Genomic DNA, 24,115 nt, shown 5'->3' with positions numbered 1-24,115 from the left:
CAAACATTGAGTTGTCAACCACCGGTTCTTTTTCAAGAGATTCACACATGGAGCTCCTGCAAAACTCAACTAATTATACTTCCCCGTGCAAAGTTTCAAATCCCACTCAAGATCATTTAAGAAAATATACAATGATTAATCTCATCACAATGAAAATGTTGTATAAAGAAAAGAAAAAAAGACGTAGGACTACTTGCTTGTACGATAAATGATCTAATAGTCCTTCAGTCAGAAAAAATTGCACAGTCTAATAAAAACATTGAAAATTATTTGTACTTTCATACTATGGTAAATTACACGCAACATTATAAACTTGCGAAATCTCATTGAAGCTGTTTAGCAGAAATTTGCTGTTTACTTATTCATAGTTTCTTCCTAGCAATTCTTAGTCTTTGCTTAGCAAGTTTTTGTGCTTACAGGATTTATGAAATTGGTCCCTGGTGTCTGCCAATTGCGAAAGGGTCTCACTGTCTACGATCCTACGTAAAGCCATAACAAAGATAGTCCTAGCGGCAAGTGTGAACCAACAAGCGTAATATCTTCCGCCAGTATGATTTAAGTGCCATCGATTGGACGTGGGAAAGATTGGGTTTATAAAATTCCAACCCTCCTGACAATTATTTTCTTAAGTACCGTTTCAATCACAATTCTTTTAAGGTTCCCACTACCATAGCCTGAACAACTGACGTCAGAGAGTGGCCTCCATAACCCCATGTATCTTCACCTTTCACCTACATTCATTTCACATAGAAAAACATAGTCCAATTCTACACCAACACTACATGCAAGTACATCCACATGCATGTACATGTACACATAATACACATGGACACACCATGCAGACGACCGAAAGTAACCCAAATCACCCCGACAAATCAAAGCATGTGTATCTAATGCTTTCATGTTTCCAATAAAATCACTGGATCTGAAACCTGAATAGAAAGTACCTGTCTTTATCCTTGCAGATAAAAAGACAGGGGCCCAGTCTACCACTACCACTGTACTAAAGGGTAAATGAGAGTCTTTAGAACGCCAGGTGGCAACTGAACGGCCAATTTCCACTGTTTCCATAGTACTGAGCAAGCACACATAACCGAGAACAGTGGATTTACCTGGTAAGTCTGCTGCCAGCTACATGTAGCGTCCCAAAAGTCACCCATTCTCTGAGGATTTGGCGAGTGCATTGAGGTTACACATTTTTGCAGGGGGGCAGAGTTAGTCCTGTTATTATCTGAGCGGTTGTACAAAGTTTTGTCCAGGATTTCTGAATGAATTAATGGGCATTTTGCACACTTTACATACATTATGAATGACATACAGGCCACTTTTTTTACCACATGTCTTACACAGGTGTAGTCACATTTTATTGTTTAATAAATCAAAAATAACTTTGGTTCAGTTCTAGAAATACAAACTGTTTATCAAAAGTAATGTAAAAAAAATCAATCTCCAATTTTGGATTCAGTAGCTTTCCTAAACGCATGAAATGATGAAAACCTTGTATACCAATGAACAGACACCTGCTTCAATGATTTAGATCAATATTATAAGATGCAAGAATTTCATAAGATTGGCTGTCAACACTATTAAACTAGCAGATACAGTTTATTTGCTGTATCCTGAGGTATATGTTTTTAGGGATGTGATAGACTGTTGAGGATTTTCTTCTGAGCGCAAATCGCAAAAGCTTGCGAGCTTGAAAACGTGCGAGCATAAAGCCCAATTCATTGGTTTTAAAAGCCCTACAACTCTGCAATTTGGGGCGTTTATATGGTTATTTTATCTCATTTCTTTTACAGTTTGATCTTTAATTTTTTTATTTTTGTAGGGGGGGGGGAGATGAAAAACACCAGGTCAGGCCTGACACTTCATGGATGCAACGAAGGCGATTGCCTCCATGCCCCTTGTTGACCATGAATCCAGTACAAATTTACAATTTCCTCATAGGGTGCCCTTTACCAAGGAGAAAATGCCTTAGTGCCCTTGCCCATTCAAAAACAAGGCATACAGGCCTGGCAGGCAAAATGTGGCATTTAACAACAAGATGTATGATCGTTTTCTGACTTGAGCAAACAAAATGCCACAAATGTTTGTGACGATTGTCTTTCGCAAACTCTCCACAAGTTCCTTGTACGTCAATCAGTCGAGGCTATCTCAAAAGTCCTCAATGATTCCTTTTAGGGCAACGTAGGTGCCAAATGCAAACCCAACAAAGCCAAATACTATGAAGAAAACATTACGGATGACTTGCAGTATCCTGCTAAGGCTGGAGTAGCCCTTGGAGTAAGACGAGATTTCTTGAAGAAGCGGTGGGAAGATGAGAGCCAGGGCGGAGGAACTGAAGGCACCAATAAATGCAATGAAGAGGGCTAGATGAGGGACTACCATAGCCAGGACCACTGATGGAGAAATGTACAGAAAATTAGTTAGAAAAGAGTAATGATGTAAACAAACTAAAGATATGGTAATTCACTTTCCAAATTATTAACAACTTATAGTGAGTATTTAAAATAGTATTAATAATAATTATAGTAATAAATTAGGCCTATTTATTTATATTATGCCCACAAGTGCATACCCAAATAATTAGACATTGATTGAAAAGCTAACAACTGGTAAAAGAAAACATTTAGAAAAAAAACCAAACCATAAAGACAGTAGATACAACAGTAAAAAATGCAGTGACATAAAGACAGTAGATACAACAGTAAAAAATGCAGTGACATAAAGACAGTAGAAACAACAGTAAAAAATGCAGTGACATAAAGACAGTAGATACATCAGTAAAAAATGCAGTGACATAAAGACAGTAGAAACAACAGTAAAAAATGCAGTGACATAAAGACAGTAGATACATCAGTAAAAAATGCAGTGACATAAAGACAGTAGATACATCAGTAAAAAATGCAGTGACATAAAGACAGTAGAAACAACAGTAAAAAATGCAGTGACATAAAGACAGTAGATACATCAGTAAAAAATGCAGTGACATAAAGACAGTAGATACATCAGTAAAAAATGCAGTGACATAAAGACAGTAGATACAACAGTAAAAAATGCAGTGACATAAAGACAGTAGAAACAACAGTAAAAAATGCAGTGACATAAAGACAGTAGATACATCAGTAAAAAATGCAGTGACATAAAGACAGTAGAAACAACAGTAAAAAATGCAGTGACATAAAGACAGTAGATACATCAGTAAAAAATGCAGTGACATAAAGACAGTAGAAACAACAGTAAAAAATGCAGTGACATAAAGACAGTAGAAACAACAGTAAAAAATGCAGTGACATAAAGACAGTAGAAACATCAGTAAAAAATGCAGTGACATAAAGACAGTAGAAACAACAGTAAAAAATGCAGTGACATAAAGACAGTAGAAACAACAGTAAAAAATGCAGTGACATAAAGACAGTAGATACATCAGTAAAAAATGCAGTGACATAATAACAGTAGAAACAACAGTAAAAAATGCAGTGACATAAAGACAGTAGAAACAACAGTAAAAAATGCAGTGACATAAAGACAGTAGATACAACAGTAAAATGCAATGAAAGCAAAACATTTCATACAACAGTTAATAAACAGTCATGCATAATATATCAGTGCTGGTCAAAGACTAATGACACTTTGTATGATTTATGAAGTACCAATCACAAACTTTTTGTATAAAAAAAAATTAAAAAAAATGTGATCACAAAACATTTTGTGGAAAGAAAAAACTTTGTGATCACATAAGCATCTTGTTGGTGACTTCAACAGCTAGATATAATAATAATAATAATAAGGAATATTTATTTTGCACAATATCCACCTAATAAGGTGCTCAAAGAGCATAACAAAGAAGAACAAAAAAGCAACAGATGAGAAGAGGGAACAATGGAAAGAAACAACTAATGAAAAGCTGTTTGAAACAAATGAAATTTCAATCTGTATTTAAATATGTCCATGGTGCTACTACCCGAATGTGTGAGGGTAACTCAGCATGTGCAAAGAAAATATAGTGGACACGTTGGCTCTGACAAATAAATAGCATCACCCTCTTCAGTTCCCGCACAAAGAGGAAATCAATACTGTATAATACATGTACGATTACTTACTTGCTAGTGTTACCAAGATGGTTCTGAGGATCATCTCTCCAATAAAATGATATCGTTCTGAAATTCTATCCATTATAAACGGCCACAGTATGGTCATGGGAACATAAAACTGAACTCCATATGAAACAAAAACAGCCGCCACAATCATGACTCTCACTGCCAAGTACAGACTGCAAAGCAACAAGGACAAACAAACTTACAGATCAATATTTCGACACTTCATTATTACTATTATTATTTATTTTATCAAAACAACGCAAATAAACAAAAAATATATAAAAGCACAAAATAATAAGTATGAACAAATTAACACAAGAAATACAAGTTGAAGAGAAACATAAAGATTCTAAACATCAATAAACAACTTAGAAGACAATAAGACACACACTGCCTGTAAAAGTCAAATACCAAGCCAGAACTGTGTTCCCATTTTTGGGGGGGTTAAAGTACCGCAACTTTTCTGTAGAATGACAAAATTAAATCCAATGGGGATGCACGGTGGATTGACGGAAGACTTCTGCACAGCCAGAGTAACCTAACATGGGCACTGTCTGTTGGGAACAACTCAGCGCTGTAAACTGCAGGGTATAAGTCTATATGCGTTAGACCAGGCAACATGAGTATTAACATAGTCCCCAACGTTGGTTGATTTCCAGCGGTTTGAGCAGTTAGAAACAGGCTTGGGTTCGAGAGAACAGTGAGGTATTGTTTCTTATTCGAACAACTGTTCCTCTGTTTATTAAACTATATGCCTAGTCCATTGTAATAACAGAACGCCTCCTTAGAAGAGGAATATGTCACAATGGTATAAAAAACAATTTTTGCACGCCGTGATTGGGGTCCATGGGTTTTGTACACCCTCAAGGGTAAATGGCACCATCGGCATCGCCTCGGGTGCCATTTGCCCCCTCGGGTATACAAAACACCATGGATCCTGTCGCAGCGAGCAACAATTGTATACTGTCTTACAACAGACAAACATACACAGTCGTGTTTGACCATTACAATAGAGGACACCTATTGTAGTTTCTGTTGTTCCTGTATTGAAGCAATCTCTATTGGTTTTGTACATAAATGACTAGTGAGAACAAAGAACCAACTAGTGAGGATAGTCCCTATTGAAAAATGACCTCAGGGGGTAATGTAGGCCAAATGAACCCACACATATGTGTGTGTATCTGCAACAATGTACTTACCTAGTATTGGGTAAATTCAGAGTAATGGTGTCCTGGGTGTCGTCTCCAAAACAAAGGTATCCCAGAGTGCCCATGGAGATATAGAGTATAACAACGATCAACATCCCACCAAGAAGCACTCGGGTAAAGTTCTGTGGATTCTTCATCTTGTTCTCTAATGGTAATACCTAGGATCATGTGGCAGTCATTAGTATTCACAGGAGATATATTGAATTGGCCCATTAATGGTTAGATCAGCATATCTAAAAACCATGCACAAAATCTATGGGGAAAATTGCCTCAGGTGCCTTTGAGCGGGCCCTGCACCTTTAAAGGAACACGTTGCCTTGGATCGGTCGAGTTGGTGTTTGAAAAGCGTTCTGTAACCGTTTGTTGTAAAATGTATATGGTTAGAAAGATATTGTAGAGAATACAATGATCTACACAAATATGCCTCGAAATTGCGTGGTTTTCTTTTTACCCTGTCGACTAACACGGTCAGCCATTTATGGTAATGGCCGACCGTGATAGTTCGCGACGTAAAAGGAAAACAGTGCAATTTTGAGTGATACTTGTGTTGGTCATTATATTCTACTTTTAAAACATCTTTCTAACCATATGCATTTCATAACAAACGGTTTCAAACGCTTTTAATAGACCAACTCGTCCGATCCAAGGCAACGTGTTCCTTTAAACTTCACTTTATTTAGTCTTATATAGCGCACGTACCTAACAAACAAGGTACTCAAGGCGCTGAGTATATACATTATACAGAAAGAAGGGTTATTGAAGTTATGAATTATGAGACCCAATTACAAATGTATGTAGCACCTTATAAGGGTTTACAAGGTGCTACAGCGCATACATCAACCACAGCCAGGAACACCGGGGCAAACCCCCTTCTCTTTTCAATAAGTGCACTGGGTTCTTTTACATGCGTATACATAACACATGGGACCAAACGGCTTAACGTCCCATCCGAAGGACGAAGCAATGGTTAAGTGTCTTGCTTAAAGACACAAGTGTCACGGCTGGGGATTCGAACCCACACTCTGCTGAACAGAAACACCAGAGTTTGAACTCGGTGCTCTTTTAACTGCTCGGCCACAACACCTCACCGAATCCCACTGCCACACCGACATTTAATGAACCGATCTATCTAGCACTTTAAAGGAGGTTTCCCTATTTCATAAATATTTTCCGTCGCAAGTGTCAGTCGGAAGCAATTTTGTTCCTGATTGTTTTCTTCTTTTCAGGTTAATACACATGTAGTTCATTGGGTCATATGAATAAAAAGTAGTATTTACTGACAAGTACTAGCAAAAAGTAAAAGCATAAACTTCCAAGTAGAAGCATTCAGTAAAAGCATCTTCTGAATTCCGTATGAATAAACCTATTCTTTTACTGCAAAGTATTCACTTAATGCTTTGGAGTAAATACTTCTGATATACCATGGCTGAATGGCTCTTAACAAAAGGTTTCCTTTGTATTACAACGCCCATTCACGTCTACGTACGCGCTCACACACACAGCCAAAGCAGCATTTGATTTAATAGAAACATAGAAATCTTCAAGTCAGCCATGAGGTTTTTATTCTGACAACATTTTGATGAAGACGACTCATCTGGACACACAGAATAAAAACGTTTTTGTTAAGCTTTTCAAACTTGGAGTGCATGACAGCGCTGTATAGAGAAGATGAGAGCTGGATATGAGCATAGCTATTTAAATTAAACTTACAAGTTTTAATAATAACACGAACAACATTATATTGAAATGCATTTAATTGTTTAAAAAATTACTTCTTCTGATTTTATGAACAATAAGCCTTGATGATCGAGGCATTCATTTCTGAGTTGACAAAATTCTTTATATCTTTTTTGATACAAAACGGTTTTTTTACAAACGGTTTTATTTTATCCTCAGCATATATAAACAAGTTTGATTAAAAGCAGTTTGAGTTTGTGTGTATTGTTTCTCTTGTGAAACACTGTGTATGTGTCTATTTAATATTTCAGTGATGTCTTTCCTTTGGACTAAAACATTTATCCTGTGAGGAACATTCATAAACACTGTCATTTCTTCGGACGAGCCTTTTACTTCTGTGCCCAAGGTAGCTCTGGAGCTACCTTGAAAAATCACTAGTATTTACTTGCATTTTGTACTATATTCTCCGTTTTATTCATATGGAAGTAAGTAAGTGCTAAAATTAAAAGAATTTACTTTTTGGTAAAAGTAGATACTTTTAGCATTTTAGTAAATACTTTTAAGTAACAGTTTTTACTTCCTTTTATTCATATGGATGGTAGTAAATACTTCAAATTTTCAAGTAAAAGTAAGTACTACTTTTTATTCATACGACCCAATGTACTTACAACACCAATGCCTTCATAAGAGTAAATGGCTGCACCAAAGAAGAAGAAGAATCCATCTAGGCTGGTAGCTAGAGGTAATGTTGTTGGGTCTACTTGGTCTCCTATGTGGGAGGCTAGATACTGTAAAAACAAATTACATTACTTTTATTTGCAGTCAAGTCTAACAATAGATATGCTATATGTGATTTGAGGCATTGCATGGTGAGGTATCAACATATATTTGTTTGCGGTAAAACCATTTGTGTGTCTACATGTACTTGCCAGGTAGAGTTTGTTCTTTAGAGAACTGTCTTTCTATATTCTACTACCGTGAAATAGATTTGTCGGATTGTTTCGGAGACTTATCAATTCTGCAAAGAACTGTCCTGCTTTTTAACTACTACCTTTTCGGAAGGTATAAGAAATTGGCTGGGACTACTACTACAGTCTCATGATGATGACTAGAGCAAGCTAGTCGAAAAGTTTAGACCAATTTAAGAACTGACTCCGCGGTAGTGCAGTTAATAACGATCCTATAAGCTAAAGAAGTAGTCCCAGCCAATTTTACATATACCTTCTGCCCAGGTAGTAGTTTAAAAGCAGGACAGTTCTTTTCAGAACTAAGAAGTCTCCCAAACAATCCATCAAATCTACTCCGCGGTAGTAAAATATATAGCAAGACAGATCTCTAAAGAACAGATATGTTCATCTTAATTTTATTACAAAAAGTTAAGCCCGGTTCATACTTCCCCCTAATGCGAATGCGCTACAAATTATTTGTTGCAAATTTGTGAGGTCAAAATTCATATCACATTCACATTCGCAGGAAGCATGAACTCGGCTTAAGGTATAACTTAAAATGATAAAAACACAATATTTGAAGATAAGAAACTAAATACATACCCCAAGTATAATGGCTATTCCTGATAGAATGAGAATATTGCCAAGGGCAGAGAAGGGAGCTAAATCATCCAGGTTCCTGATGTAGCAGTAGATGAGAACCAAAGGCAGTAACATCAACAGAAAGATTTGCATAGATGGAACACTCGCATAATAATTGGAATATATCTAGAATCAAAGAGAAAATTTACAATTTTTTTTTATTGGCCATGAACTGTGTCACTAGGTTCCTAAGCAACTTAGGGAACGCCGGTAATGTTGATAACTTCAAGGCTGGCCTGCAAGACACTGGACACTTGGTAATTGTCAAAGACTAGCCTTCACAGTTTGTGTATCTCAACATATGCATAAAATAACTACATGTGAAAATTTGAACTTAATCATTCGTCGAAGTTGCGAGATAATAATGAAATAAGAACATCCTGATCTACCCTGGCAAAAATGGGAGTACGCCTCTCTTAATATTTATGCATGATGTCATAATTCTTACCCAAAATGAGGCTATAGGCGCACTTCCGCCACCACTTGCAGTGGCTGCGCCCATAGCCTCGTTTTGGGTTAGCATTGTGACGTACCTCATGTATAATTATTAAGAGAGGCGTATACCCCAGGATATATCCACCCCCTTCTCTGGAGTAGGAGTAAGCAGTAAACCCAAGGGTTGTGACGTACCTCATGTATAATTATTAAGAGAGGTGTATACCCGAGGATATATCCACCCCCTTCTCTGGAGTAGGAGTAAGCAGTAAAACCCAGGGGTTGTGACGTACCTCATGTATAATTATTAAGAGAGGCGTATACCCCAGGATATATCCACCCCCTTCTCTGGAGTAGAGGTAAGCAGTAAAACCCAAGGGTTGTGACGTACCTCATGTATAATTATTGAGGCGTATACCCCAGGATATATCCACCCCCTTCTCTGGAGTAGGAGTAAGCAGTAAAATCCAAGGGTTGTGACGTACCTCATGTATAATTATTAAAAGAGGCGTATACCCCAGGATATATCCACCCCCTTCTCTGGAGTAGGAGTAAGCAGTAAACCCAAGGGTTGTGACGTACCTCATGTATAATTATTAAGAGAGGTGTATACCCGAGGATATATCCACCCCCTTCTCTGGAGTAGGAGTAAGCAGTAAAACCCAGGGGTTGTGACGTACCTCATGTATAATTATTAAGAGAGGCGTATACCCCAGGATATATCCACCCCCTTCTCTGGAGTAGAGGTAAGCAGTAAAACCCAAGGGTTGTGACGTACCTCATGTATAATTATTAAGAGAGGCGTATACCCCAGGATATATCCACCCCCTTCTCTGGAGTAGGAGTAAGCAGTAAAATCCAAGGGTTGTGACGTACCTCATGTATAATTATTAAGAGAGGTGTATACCCCAGGATATATCCACCCCCTTCTCTGGAGTAGGAGTAAGCAGTAAAACCCAAAGGTTGTGACGTACCTCATGTATAATTATTAAGAGAGGTGTATACCCCAGGATATATCCACCCCCTTCTCTGGAGTAGAGGTAAGCAGTAAACCCAAGGGGTATCCTTGAAATGTGCAACCGGACACCCTGTGAATAGGAAGCTAGTTGGAGACAGTGTGAAAGTGCGCCGGGGTAACCAAGGGGTAAAAACTCCAGTATAGGAGTGGGGATAAGAGGTATAGTGTGAAAAGGGTTTAAAGCCATTGGACACTTTCGGAACAGAAACAAAATAAAAGTTCACAGATTTACAAATAACTTACAGGGTTTACAGAAGGTAATGGTGAAAGACTTCTCATGAAATATTATTCCATGAAATGCTTTACTTTTTGAGAAAACATTAAAACAATATCAATTCTCGATATCAAGAATTACGGATATATTTTAAACACATGTCATGACATGGCAAAACGTGCGGAAACAAGGGTGGGTTTTCCTGTTATTTTCTCCCGACTCCGATGACCGATTGAGCCTAAATTTTCACAGGTTTGTTATTTTATATACAAGTTGTGATACACGAAGTGTGGGCCTTGGACAATACTGTTTACCGATAGTGTCCACTGCTTTTAAGTGACACAAAATGAGCAGTATTAACAACCAGGGCTCATATTTCGGGCTCCAATTTGAGAAAAATCCACAGGACTGAAGGGCTTGTAGCTCAACACTTTTACTGGACCAGAGAATTTGTTACAAGACTAAAATCAAAATGCGAAAAACACTTTCTACACAGTTACAGTTGATGGTGATTTGGAAACAAGCACTAGGAGAAGATAACACTTTCTACACAGTTACAGTTGATGGTGATTTGGAAACAAGCACTAGGAGAAGATAACACTTTCTAAACAGTTACAGTTGATGGTGATTTGGAAACAAGCACTAGGAGAAGATAACACTTTCTACACAGTTACAGTTGATGATGATTTGGAAACAAGCACTAGGAGAAGATAACACTTTCTACACAGTTACAGTTGATGGTGATTTGGAAACAAGCACTAGGAGAAGATAACACTTTCTACACAGTTACAGTTGATGATGATTTGGAAACAAGCACTAGGAGAAGATAACACTTTCTACACAGTTACAGTTGATGGTGATTTGGAAACAAGCACTAGGAGAAGATAACACTTTCTACACAGTTACAGTTGATGGTGATTTGGAAACAAGCACTAGGAGAAGATAACACTTTCTACACAGTTACAGTTGATGATGATTTGGAAACAAGCACTAGGAGAAGATAACACTTTCTACACAGTTACAGTTGATGGTGATTTGGAAACAAGCACTAGGAGAAGATAACACTTTCTACACAGTTACAGTTGATGATGATTTGGAAACAAGCACTAGGAGAAGATAACACTTTCTACACAGTTACAGTTGATGGTGATTTGGAAACAAGCACTAGGAGAAGATAACACTTTCTACACAGTTACAGTTGATGGTGATTTGGAAACAAGCACTAGGAGAAGATAACACTTTCTACACAGTTACAGTTGATGATGATTTGGAAACAAGCACTAGGAGAAGATAACACTTTCTACACAGTTACAGTTGATGGTGATTTGGAAACAAGCACTAGGAGAAGATAACACTTTCTACACAGTTACAGTTGATGGTGATTTGGAAACAAGCACTAGGAGAAGATAACACTTTCTACACAGTTACAGTTGATGGTGATTTGGAAACAAGCACTAGGAGAAGATAACACTTTCTACACAGTTACAGTTGATGATGATTTGGAAACAAGCACTAGGAGAAGATAACACTTTCTACACAGTTACAGTTGATGGTGATTTGGAAACAAGCACTAGGAGAAGATAACACTTTCTACACAGTTACAGTTGATGGTGATTTGGAAACAAGCACTAGGAGAAGATAACACTTTCTACACAGTTACAGTTGATGATGATTTGGAAACAAGCACTAGGAGAAGATAACACTTTCTACACAGTTACAGTTGATGGTGATTTGGAAACAAGCACTAGGAGAAGATAACACTTTCTACACAGTTACAGTTGATGATGATTTGGAAACAAGCACTAGGAGAAGATAACACTTTCTACACAGTTACAGTTGATGATGATTTGGAAACAAGCACTAGGAGAAGATAACACTTTCTACACAGTTACAGTTGATGGTGATTTGGAAACAAGCACTAGGAGAAGATAACACTTTCTACACAGTTACAGTTGATGATGATTTGGAAACAAGCACTAGGAGAAGATAACACTTTCTACACAGTTACAGTTGATGGTGATTTGGAAACAAGCACTAGGAGAAGATAACACTTTCTACACAGTTACAGTTGATGGTGATTTGGAAACAAGCACTAGGAGAAGATAACACTTTCTACACAGTTACAGTTGATGATGATTTGGAAACAAGCACTAGGAGAAGATAACACTTTCTACACAGTTACAGTTGATGGTGATTTGGAAACAAGCACTAGGAGAAGATAACACTTTCTACACAGTTACAGTTGATGGTGATTTGGAAACAAGCACTAGGAGAAGATAACACTTTCTACACAGTTACAGTTGATGATGATTTGGAAACAAGCACTAGGAGAAGATAACACTTTCTACACAGTTACAGTTGATGGTGATTTGGAAACAAGCACTAGGAGAAGATAACACTTTCTACACAGTTACAGTTGATGGTGATTTGGAAACAAGCACTAGGAGAAGATAACACTTTCTACACAGTTACAGTTGATGATGATTTGGAAACAAGCACTAGGAGAAGATAACACTTTCTACACAGTTACAGTTGATGGTGATTTGGAAACAAGCACTAGGAGAAGATAACACTTTCTACACAGTTACAGTTGATGATGATTTGGAAACAAGCACTAGGAGAAGATAACACTTTCTACACAGTTACAGTTGATGATGATTTGGAAACAAGCACTAGGAGAAGATAACACTTTCTACACAGTTACAGTTGATGGTGATTTGGAAACAAGCACTAGGAGAAGATAACACTTTCTACACAGTTACAGTTGATGATGATTTGGAAACAAGCACTAGGAGAAGATAACACTTTCTACACAGTTACAGTTGATGGTGATTTGGAAACAAGCACTAGGAGAAGATAACACTTTCTACACAGTTACAGTTGATGGTGATTTGGAAACAAGCACTAGGAGAAGATAACACTTTCTACACAGTTACAGTTGATGGTGATTTGGAAACAAGCACTAGGAGAAGATAACACTTTCTACACAGTTACAGTTGATGATGATTTGGAAACAAGCACTAGGAGAAGATAACACTTTCTACACAGTTACAGTTGATGGTGATTTGGAAACAAGCACTAGGAGAAGATAACACTTTCTACACAGTTACAGTTGATGATGATTTGGAAACAAGCACTAGGAGAAGATAACACTTTCTACACAGTTACAGTTGATGGTGATTTGGAAACAAGCACTAGGAGAAGATAACACTTTCTACACAGTTACAGTTGATGATGATTTGGAAACAAGCACTAGGAGAAGATAACACTTTCTACACAGTTACAGTTGATGGTGATTTGGAAACGAGCACTAGGAGAAGATAACACTTTCTACACAGTTACAGTTGATGGTGATTTGGAAACAAGCACTAGGAGAAGATAACACTTTCTACACAGTTACAGTTGATGGTGATTTGGAAACAAGCACTAGGAGAAGATAACACTTTCTACACAGTTACAGTTGATGGTGATTTGGAAACAAGCACTAGGAGAAGATAACACTTTCTACACAGTTACAGTTGATGGTGATTTGGAAACAAGCACTAGGAGAAGATAACACTTTCTACACAGTTACAGTTGATGGTGATTTGGAAACAAGCACTAGGAGAAGATAACACTTTCTACACAGTTACAGTTGATGGTGATTTGGAAACAAGCACTAGGAGAAGATAACACTTTCTACACAGTTACAGTTGATGATGATTTGGAAACAAGCACTAGGAGAAGATAACACTTTCTACACAGTTACAGTTGATGGTGATTTGGAAACAAGCACTAGGAGAAGATAACACTTTCTACACAGTTACAGTTGATGATGATTTGGAAACAAGCACTAGGAGAAGATAACACTTTCTACACAGTTACAGTTGATGGTGATTTGGAAACAAGCACTAGGAGAAGATAACACTTTCTACACAGTTACAGTTGATGATGATTTGGAAACAAGCACTAGGAGAAGATAACACTTTCTACACAGTTACAGTTGATGGTGATTTGGAAACAAGCACTAGGAGAAGATAACACTTTCTACACAGTTACAGTTGATGGTGATTTGGAAACAAGCACTAGGAGAAGATAACACTTTCTACACAGTTACAGTTGATGATGATTTGGAAACAAGCACTAGGAGAAGATAACACTTTCTACACAGTTACAGTTGATGGTGATTTGGAAACAAGCACTAGGAGAAGATAACACTTTCTACACAGTTACAGTTGATGGTGATTTGGAAACAAGCACTAGGAGAAGATAACACTTTCTACACAGTTACAGATGATGGTGATTTGGAAACAAGCACTAGGAGAAGCTTTATGTCATTTTTCTTTTGGGCATTTAATAGATATTTGTACTAAAAATGTGATAAGGTGTTTCTATTTAAATTAAAAAACACTTGTCCAACGGACTTTTTTGGTCGTACGCTTACTGGTCCAACGCTAAAACCACTGGACTTGGCCCTGTGGTCCAGTGTTAATTTTGAACCTTGACAACATGAGTTTTCGTAGTATTGCAGCCCTGCAATTTCATGTCAACCGTTTTATTTGTCAAATCTTAATAAAATTTTACCTTACCTGTCTTATGTTGTCAGCCATGAAAAGGAAATACACACAGCATAAACCAAGCTGGGAGAAGACTAGAAACCCATTAACAATGTATCTGAAAAGAATCACAGGCAAACTCTGTTTTTTAATATAAGTTTTCAGTTTAAGTTTTTAGTTTTAAGATTATTACACAACTTGTGTGTATACAAAAAATATAAATTTAAAATCGAAGTCAATAAAGTATCATATGTATAATTGAAAAAGCAAGAACGCCTTGTTGATGTCCCACAAAACATATCAGACTTCAAGATTCCATCAACAGAAAGTCTCCCTGCTGGCGCTCATACTGGATGGACCACTCGGAGGACTCTTAACTGGTGGACTCGTAACTGGAGTCTGAAGCTGGTGAAGTGGGGATACACTGCAGGTCCCGACACCTGTGAACGCGGAGAGCAGCAGACCATGGATCATCTCTTCACCTGCCCCCTAGTTCCCAGCATCAACTACTACTGATGATCTGGGCCCAATTCTTGGAACTGCTTAAACACAAAATTGTGCTTATAAAAGCAAAAACATCATTGGTTAGTAAAATCAGATTACTGGCCAAGACTCCACTCGTTATGCTAAGTAAACAACAGCTAAATACCAGTCACAAGCAATGTATATAGCATGCAATTTTGTTCAGTAACATGTGTAACACAAGCAAGCTATTTTCGTGCTTAAAGGCAGTGGACACTATTGGTAATTACTCAAAATAGTTATTATCATAAAACCTTTCTTGATTACGAGTTATGGGGAGAGGTTGATAGTATAAAACATTGTGAGAAACAGCTCCCTCTGAAGTGACGTAGTTTTCGGGAAAGAAGTAATTGAATTTGATTTTGAGACCTCAGATTTAGAATTTGAGGTCTCGAAATCAACCATCTAAAAGCACACAACTGCGTTTGGGTGTTTTTGTCATTCATTATAATGTATCACTAAACTTCGTCGATCAATTGAGCTCAGTTTTTCACAGGTTTGTCATTTTACGTTGAGGTACACCAAGTGAGAAGACTGGTCTTTGACAATTACCAATAGTGTCCAGAGACTTTAAGCAAATATTTGCAGCTCTATGAAATTGGCCCCTGACTAAGGCTTCCCACATTGCCCTTCAGTGTGTTAACTACTGGAAGGATAGCATTTGAGCAGCATGGACATGAGAAGAAGAATTTACAAATCAAGTTAACTACCTTCCAATGGAGGATCGTCTCTGTAACCAAGCTACAGGACCATGTTTAAGGGACTGCTCAGCGACCTCTCCATAATCTAAAGTCACACTGTTGGTTCTGAAGTAAGAAAAGAGTAAAAAAATTAGTTCAGCAAGTAGAGTTCCTAAGATAGGGTCTAAAAACCTGGGCCCAATTCATAGAGCTGCTTTAGCAGAGAATATTGCTTAACATGACAATTGTCTGCTAAGCAGGAATGAGCAGAATATCAGTCACAAATTGTACATGTGACATAGTAGTTAAGCTGGTAACTAAGCCTGGGCGATATCACGATAATATCGTCACGATACAATATTGAGGACAACATTGTCACTATCAATGTTAGTTTTGAAAATGTTGAAATATCGTGCAAAGACGATATCATCCGTTATTTGCTACATAATAATAATAATAATAATAACAATAATAACTATAATAACGATAATAACGATAATAACGATAATAACGATAATAACGATAATAACGATAATAACGATAATAACGATAATAACGATAATAACGATAATAACGATAATAACGATAATAACGATAATAACGATAATAACGATAATAACGATAATAACGATAATAACGATAATAACGATAATAACGATAATAACAATAACGATAATAATGTCGATAATAATGACGATAATAATAACGATAATAATGACGATAATAATGACGATAATAATGACGACGACGACGACGACGACGACGACGACGACGACGACGACGACAACGACAACGACAACGATAACGATAACGATAACGATAACAATAACGATAACGCTAACGATAACGATAAGGATAACGATAATGATAATGATAATAATAATAATAATAATAATAATAATAATAATAATAATAATAATAATAATAATAATAATAATAATCAAGCATTTATTAATAATCAAGCATTTATATAGCGTTCTTACACAAAAACAGGTACCACAACGCTTGCAATATGACCACTTCTATACTATGATCTATGAATATTTCGTAACCTTATTCTGATAAGCACAATTTTATGATGCTAAGCTACTTTTGTGCTTAAGCAGCTCTATGAAATTCTGACCAGTTAAACTCTAAAGCACATGGACCCGTTAAAAGCATGTATCCTCATGTTTTTGGTTGAGAAGAAATAATTGATGGGGGACAATTTATAACAAACCACAGTACTTCTATAATTAGTCCAACTCAAGTTGTAAACTTGTATTTGATATGTTACATAGCAATGTCTCAAAAGCAAGATTGTACCTTTCACAAAGATCATGACAGACTTGCACCATAATGTGCATACAGTTTACTGCAATGACTCCCATGATGGCCAGTCCAAGTGGTCCAAGCTGTGGAGAAAAAAGACACTCGATCAGTTGGAGCTGTCAGATGGTTGCTGGCTGGCTGGGGCTGGCTGGGGCTGGAGGGATGGGTTTTGTGAAAGGGGACTGGGAAGGAATTTGGTTAAAGATCTACAGATATAGTAACTAGGAGCAGGTCTAAGGAATCTACGTATCCCTCTCTTGTTTTTAAAGGCACTGGACACGCTTTGGTAGTTGTCAAAGCCCAGTGTTCTCACTTTGTGTATACTATTCAATTCAATTTAATTCAATTTAATTCAAAAATGGTTTATTAAAACATGTCTTTCAGTTAAAAACTGAATAGCACATGCCAACATCAAATATGTTTAAACAAAATATATACGTATGTATTGAGTGTATAAAAGAACACAATTGTGCGAACAATTCGACTCAATAAAGTTGCTAAAGAATAATCAAAGAAATAACACCCTTGTTGCACAAGAGTATGCTTTCAGATGCCTAATAAACGGCTTTAGGCATTAAGTCCCTTTCATAATTTGAGAGAGAAATGACCTCTTTCTCAAAAACGATGTTACTTCAGAGGGAGCCGTTTCTCACAATGTTTTGTTCTATCAACAGCTCTCCATTGCTCGTTTGTTTTTATGGTAAAAACCTTTTTGATTACATGTAATTACCAACAGTGTCCAGTGCCTTTAAAGCACCTCAGAAATATAAAATAGATAGGGGCAGATCCAAGAAGGAGTTTACATGTAACTCTCTTGTTTTGTAAACAATGTATGGCCAGGGATATTGGAATTGAAGGCCTTCGGGCTACAGTTTTTTTTGTAAACTTGTTTAATTCCAGGCATATGTCCCTGGCTTTTGTTTTGTTTTGATTATGTTGGACAAATGTAATGAAGGCAAGGATAGAGAAAGCAAACGTCTCTCCTATGTGTAGAATGTGCAATAAAGCAGAGGAGACTGTATTTCATATTGTTAGCGAATGCAGTAAGATTGCCCAGACGGAGTACAAAGGAAGACATGACAAGCTGGCCAAGGTGATTCACTGGGATCTGTGTAAGAAGTATGGTGTCAAAGTGCTTGCGAAATGGTACGACCATGTTCTGGAGAAAGTTGTAGAGACCGACCAGGTCAAGATCCTATGGGACTTTAACATTCAGACCGATCATGTTATACCACATAGGCATACGGATGTTGTACTATTAGATAAGACGAAGAAGATGTGTCATCTCATTGACATAGCTGTGCCAGGTGATATAAGGGTAGCTTCGAAGGAGATGGAAAAGATCGAGAAGTACCAGGACCTGGCCAGGGAACTTCGTAAGATTTGGCAGGTAGAGGTAAAAGTAGTCCTCGTGGTGGTTGGAGCACTTGGCACCATTCCCAAAGCACTGGGGAAACATCTAGATGAAATAGGGACAAATGTGAGGGTAGATCTGTTACAGAAGGCAGCGCTTTTGGGAACAGCGAGGATCCTGAGAAAGACCCTTGAGATCTAAGGCTACGGGACGTAGCCCAACTCGAGGAGTTACCGGCACAAAGGAAAATGAGATCTTTCTTTTGCATGCTGTGATAAAATGAAATAATAATAATAATAATAATAAAACAACATTGAACTGTAAAACTAATTCTCAGTTCCGTTTTGCAACATTTATTTCCGGAATTTTGATAATTATCTAATTAACTCTTTGTGAGTAAAACAAACTCAAAATGTTAACTGAAAATGTTAACACAACAAAATTGATGCGTACCAGTATTCCTGCGTTCTGTACTGCAAATGGGAGCCCCAGCAAACCTGTTCCAATATTCCCTTTAATTAGGTGCATCAACGTCTGCATATCACTGTAACAAGAAATCAGACACATCAAAATGGGTTACAGGTAATATCTAGAGGTGTTAAATTTTTATCGTGGATAAAGAATATTCATTGTTTTTTCCCCATATATACACCGATGTCTGATAGTACTGTGTAGTACTTACCCGAGTTCTGTGAAAAAAAATCACAGTCACATTACTCTGGTGGGATTCAAACCCACGAACTTTGCAATTCTAGAGCAGTGTCATACCACCTCAGTGGTCTAGTAGTTATATCAAATAGTAAGACTTGTTTTGATTCAGATTGAACTGTTTTGTGTCGCTTGCAAAGGGATTAGAGTTTTTAGAAAACAGAACCCCACTCGGACACACTCGCGGGGTTGGAAGACCCAAACTCCGCTGGATTGAAGGACCCACCAGGTGGAGTGGCCTCAGCGTGGCTGAACTAACTGCGGCGACCTTACAGCAAGACAAAATCACCCCTGCACCAGCCACACAACCCAGGTGAAGTGGATGGTTGTTGCATCAACAGGCAGTAGCCTATAACATTTGACAAGTTTGATGATGATAATGTTAGTTATTATACATCACATTCATCAGCTTTAAAGACATTAGCACTCTTGGTAATTACTCAAAATAATTATTCGCATAAAACCTTACTTGATAACGAGTAAATGGGGAGATGTTACGGCTCCTACTGAAGTAACATAGTTTTTGAGAAAAAATACTTAATTTTCCACAAATTTGATTTTGAGACCTCAGAATTAGATGTTGAGGTCTCGAAATCAAACATCTGAAAGCACACAACTTTGTGTGTTTTTTCTTTCATTATTATCTCGCAACTTCGACAACCAATTGAGCTCAAATTTACACAGGTTTGTTATTTTACGCATATGTTGAGATAAACCAAATGAGAAGACTGGTCTTTGACAATTCCCAAAGATGTCCAGTGTCTTTAAATAAGTTAACACAAACCATGAAATCAGTCTAGAGGATGAAAGTTAGACTCACGTAGTTGAATGTGCAGTTGCTAGTCGTCGTTCTGATGACACTTTCAAACTGTCATGTGTGTTAGACATCCCTTGTGCAATCTCACTATCACTGCTATTACAGGGAGATCTTGTGTTGGTGTAGTTTTCTGTGGGCGGGTAGTTTTTAAATTGCCCATTAAGAAGTGGCTCTCGTTCTGCCATGGTCCAAATAAGGTAAAAGTCAGCTAGATGGTAATGTTACACCTGTTTGCATAGTAGAAAATAAACAAATGAGGTTAAAATGCATTCGGATGATGACTATAGCAAGCTAGTCCAAACATTGAGACCAACGGTGTGTCTTGGTCGAGCGGTTACCGTTAAGGGCACTAGAATCAAGCTCTGGTGCTTCTGATCAGCAGAGTGTGGGTTCAAGTCCCAGTTGTGTCCTTAAGCAAGACACTTATAAAAGTAACCATGATGCTTCGTCTTTCAGATAGAGGACATAAAGAACTCCCTCTGCGGTAGTGGAGTTAATAACGATCCTATAAGCTAAAGTCGTAGTCCCTGCCAAAGTTCTACCTTCCGCAAAGGTAGCACATGTAGTTATATAGCAGGACAGTTCATTTCAGAACTGAACTACCGGATTCTGAAAATCTACGAGGTAGGTAGTAGAATATAAAGCAAGACACTTTCAATCTCAAACATGTCAAAAGAACAAACTCTACCTGGCAAGTAGATAGAACATACACACATGGTGTTGCCTCAAACCAAATATAACATGTTTCCATTGTGTATTATAAACCATAGACAAGGCAAGGAAAAACATGTGACACAACAAGGATTTATTTACAAAGCTGTCCAAGGTGAGGTCAATCAGAGACCATTGTATTTCCTTCCTGTACAGAACTCTGCATACATACACCCTATGGCATACAACATGTGTACACAATGTTGTGAAGATGTATGATAAAACAGTGTTTATGTCCTGTGAATTAAAAAAACCAGATAACCAACATTTTTGCTTCTAAAATTTTGGGAACGATACCAAATTGAACCAGTTAGCTTTGAACACATTTAGACCAAAGTCATAATCATATCTGGGTTAATAAGATACTATTTTGCTCATAATCGGTTGAAAACAATTGTGGTTTGACAGGAATTTTTGACATGGAATCTTCTTGAAAATCTCTCCTGATACAGTAGGCTATGACTTGTTCAGGTACAATTAACCATGGAAGAAAGAACATGGTACAACCGATCATTAATCAAAATAGCTCAGAAACTAAATTTGCAAAAGATTGTAAATTAGTGTTACAAGTCCGAGTTGTCCTACTGTAGTGGGATATCAGCTTTGACTTAAAAACTGACTTGGTAAAGAACATTAGAGAGCTGTTGACAAATGGTTGATACATGTAGTATAAAACATTGGGAGAAATGGCTCCCTCTGAAGTAGCATAGATTTTGAGAAAGAGGTGATTTCTCACTAAAAAAATAAAAGACTTCTAGCTAGAAGTATTTTATTCCTATCTGAAAGCACACAAATTCATCAAACAAGGGTGTTTTTTCTCTCATCATTTTCTCACAACTTTGATGACCAATTTAGCTCAAATTTTCACAGGTTTGTTATTTCGTGCTTATGTTGGGATACACTAAGTAAGAAGACTGGTCTTTGACAATTACCAAATGTGTACCACACCCCCCTTTAAAGGCAGTGGACACTATTGGTAATTACTCAAAATAATTGTTATTATAAGACCTTACTTGGTAATGAGTAATGGGGAGAGGTTGATAGTATAAAACATTGTGAGAAACGGCTCCCTCTGAAGTGACGTTGTTTTCGAGAAAGAAGTTATTTTCCACAAAGTTGATTTCGAGACCTCAAGTTTAGAATTTGAGGTCTCGAAATCAAGCATCTGAAAGCACAAACTTCGTGTGACAAGGGTGTTTTATGTTTCATTCATATCTCACAACTTCGACGATCAATTGAGCTCAAATTTTCACAGGTTATAAATGTATGTTTAGAAACACCAAGTGAGAAGACTGGTCTTTGACAATTACCAATAGTGTCCACTGTCTTTAAAACAAATTGCACCAGTAGTTTGATCAGCTGCAGTGATTCTTACCAAGTACATAAGATTTTATGGTATTACATTTTTGCAGTAACTATCAAAAGTACGTTACTCCAAGAACTATGAGGTTTGATCCGCTATTGCCTGTTTTGAGGAGAGTTACCAAAGGTATACCCTGCACTATTGGTAATTACTCAAAATAATTATTAGCATAAAACCTTTCTTGATTACGAGTAATGGGGAGAGGTTGATGGTATAAAACATTGTGAGAAACAGCTCTCTCTGAAGTGACGTAGTTTTTAAGAAAGAAATATTTTTCCACAAGTTTGATTTCGAGACCTCAGATCTAGAACTTCAGGTCTCAAAATCAAGCATCTGAAAGCACACAACTTCGCGTGACCATGGTGCAACAAGGTTGTTTTTTTCGTTCATATATCTTGCAACTTCGACAACTGATTGAGCTCAAATTTTCACAGGTTTGTTATTTTATGAATATGTTGAGATACACCAACTGTGAAGACTAGTCTTTGACAAATTACCAATAGTGTCCAGTGTCTTTAAGTTCAAATTCAACAGGTACTTTGTATGTCAGCAGCAAAACAAATACTGAGCATATTTGACATCCAATATTTTTATCCATCCATTCTTGGTGCTTGCAGATGCTGTATGAAATAAATACAATGAAATAAATTAATTATTGAAAGGCGTTGACGATTACCAGATAAATAGATAATAAATAAAGCTAGGCAGACAATGCAATACTTTATTTCAACTTACATTGTAATACTAATAACTTATTAATATTCATAATAATAGTATTGATTGATTGATTGATAAGGGATGAATTATAACTGCAATTCTTGTATTGTATTTGTAAACCAAACTGTTGAAGTATCAGGTTTTAATCACAATGTTTCTAGTAAGTACACGATACCAAACATCAGCCATGCAAATATCAAACAAAAAATCTTCTTTCTAAATTTGAGTTGATGTTTTATACAAGGGATGGCATAGTAATTTTTTAATGAAATCAAGTCAATAGCTCCATCCTCAGAAAGAAATTCGGAAAAGTTTCCGTATGGCGCCACCACTTTTCCATTAATATGAAATAATTAATATAGTATCTAATTTACTTCAATGAGATATCCCTTTTTGAAAAAAATTGTGAAAAAGTGGTGGCGCCATACGGAAAGTGGTCCAGAAATTCACATTCAGAACTTTGCTTTCAAACTTCACCGGGAACATTTTGAGCTAAATAAAAAGGCCCCGAAAGTAATTAGGCTCACATTATTTTCCCCACAGTGAGTATTTTGCAGTTTATGTTTGTAACTGCACAGCGAAAGTCCTTTACTTATTTATATAGTTAGGTATGGTGGTCAATATTTTTAACAGATGAAATTGGCTACCTTCGTTGGAAGTCCTTGTTTAAATTTGTTGTTACTTACACTACAGTGTAGAAACAGAAAAGGGTCTCAAAACTGCAAGTGCAAGCTCATGTGCTGTGTGAGACCATCACCATATAGAGCATGGATGCAACAGAGAGCCTCGGGTCTTCCATGCTTTGCCCTGCATGTAGTGCTGTTGTTGTTGCTTGCTGCTTTTGTGAATACACATGCACCTCCAGCATGTTCAGTTAACTGTGCACAGATTTAAACCTTCCACGAAATTCCAAACTGGGTTCAGTGTCATTGTCTTGAGAGGTCCGGTCACGGTGCGATAAGCAAATCAGCTGACTGACCATCACAACATGAGGTCATCAGGAGGTCAACAGCTGATGGAAAGGCACCATAGAGCTATATAGCTCTATGAAAGGCACCGATACAAGATGCATCAATGACGCTGGATGCAGACATAAAACAGTCGTGAGTCATGTTTTTTACTTGGTCTGGTATCCCACACTGGGTAACCCGAGGAA

General features: G+C 37.3%; 1 protein-coding gene across 4 annotated transcripts; it reads right to left on the bottom strand.

The window, feature by feature from the left end:
* Positions 1-1,799: 1,799 nt before the first annotated feature.
* On the bottom strand, positions 1,800-24,026 carry LOC139936022 (proton-coupled amino acid transporter 1-like). Of its 4 annotated transcripts, none has more exons than XM_071930722.1 (11): positions 23,607-24,026; positions 20,172-20,395; positions 19,097-19,187; positions 17,284-17,372; positions 16,009-16,104; positions 14,810-14,894; positions 8,536-8,700; positions 7,654-7,773; positions 5,300-5,466; positions 4,104-4,273; positions 1,800-2,399 (listed from the first exon to the last, which is right to left on the bottom strand). In XM_071930722.1, the coding sequence occupies exons 2-11, from the start codon at positions 20,351-20,353 to the stop codon at positions 2,155-2,157; spliced, it is 1,410 nt and encodes a 469-aa protein (XP_071786823.1). In that variant the 5' UTR covers positions 20,354-20,395; positions 23,607-24,026; the 3' UTR covers positions 1,800-2,154. The 4 variants fall into 4 exon arrangements, with proteins under 4 accessions (XP_071786823.1, XP_071786822.1, XP_071786825.1 ...); XM_071930721.1 differs by having other exon boundaries at positions 23,646-24,025; XM_071930724.1 differs by lacking the exon at positions 23,607-24,026 and adding an exon at positions 22,740-22,842.
* Between the last annotated feature and the right edge of the window lie 89 nt (positions 24,027-24,115).

The sequence above is a fragment of the Asterias amurensis genome, chromosome 4 (genome assembly GCF_032118995.1).
Source record: "Asterias amurensis chromosome 4, ASM3211899v1".
Classification (NCBI taxonomy): domain Eukaryota; kingdom Metazoa; phylum Echinodermata; class Asteroidea; order Forcipulatida; family Asteriidae; genus Asterias; species Asterias amurensis.
Note: the sequence above shows the minus strand (reverse complement) of the source record. Positions and strands in the feature narration are given on the sequence as shown.

What these genes read in the sequence shown, in the direction of transcription:
- LOC139936022 (XM_071930722.1), bottom strand. Translation starts at nt 20,353, where the DNA reads ATGGCAGAACGAGAGCCACTTCTTAATGGGCAATTTAAAAACTACCCG. An exon ending in TACAGAACGCAGGAATACTG is followed by an intron (nt 17,373 to 19,096) that starts GTACGCATCAAT and finishes TTTTCTCCACAG; the next exon opens with CTTGGACCACTTGGACTGGC. An exon ending in GAATAGCCATTATACTTGGG is followed by an intron (nt 7,774 to 8,535) that starts GTATGTATTTAG and finishes TTGTTTTTACAG; the next exon opens with TATCTAGCCTCCCACATAGG.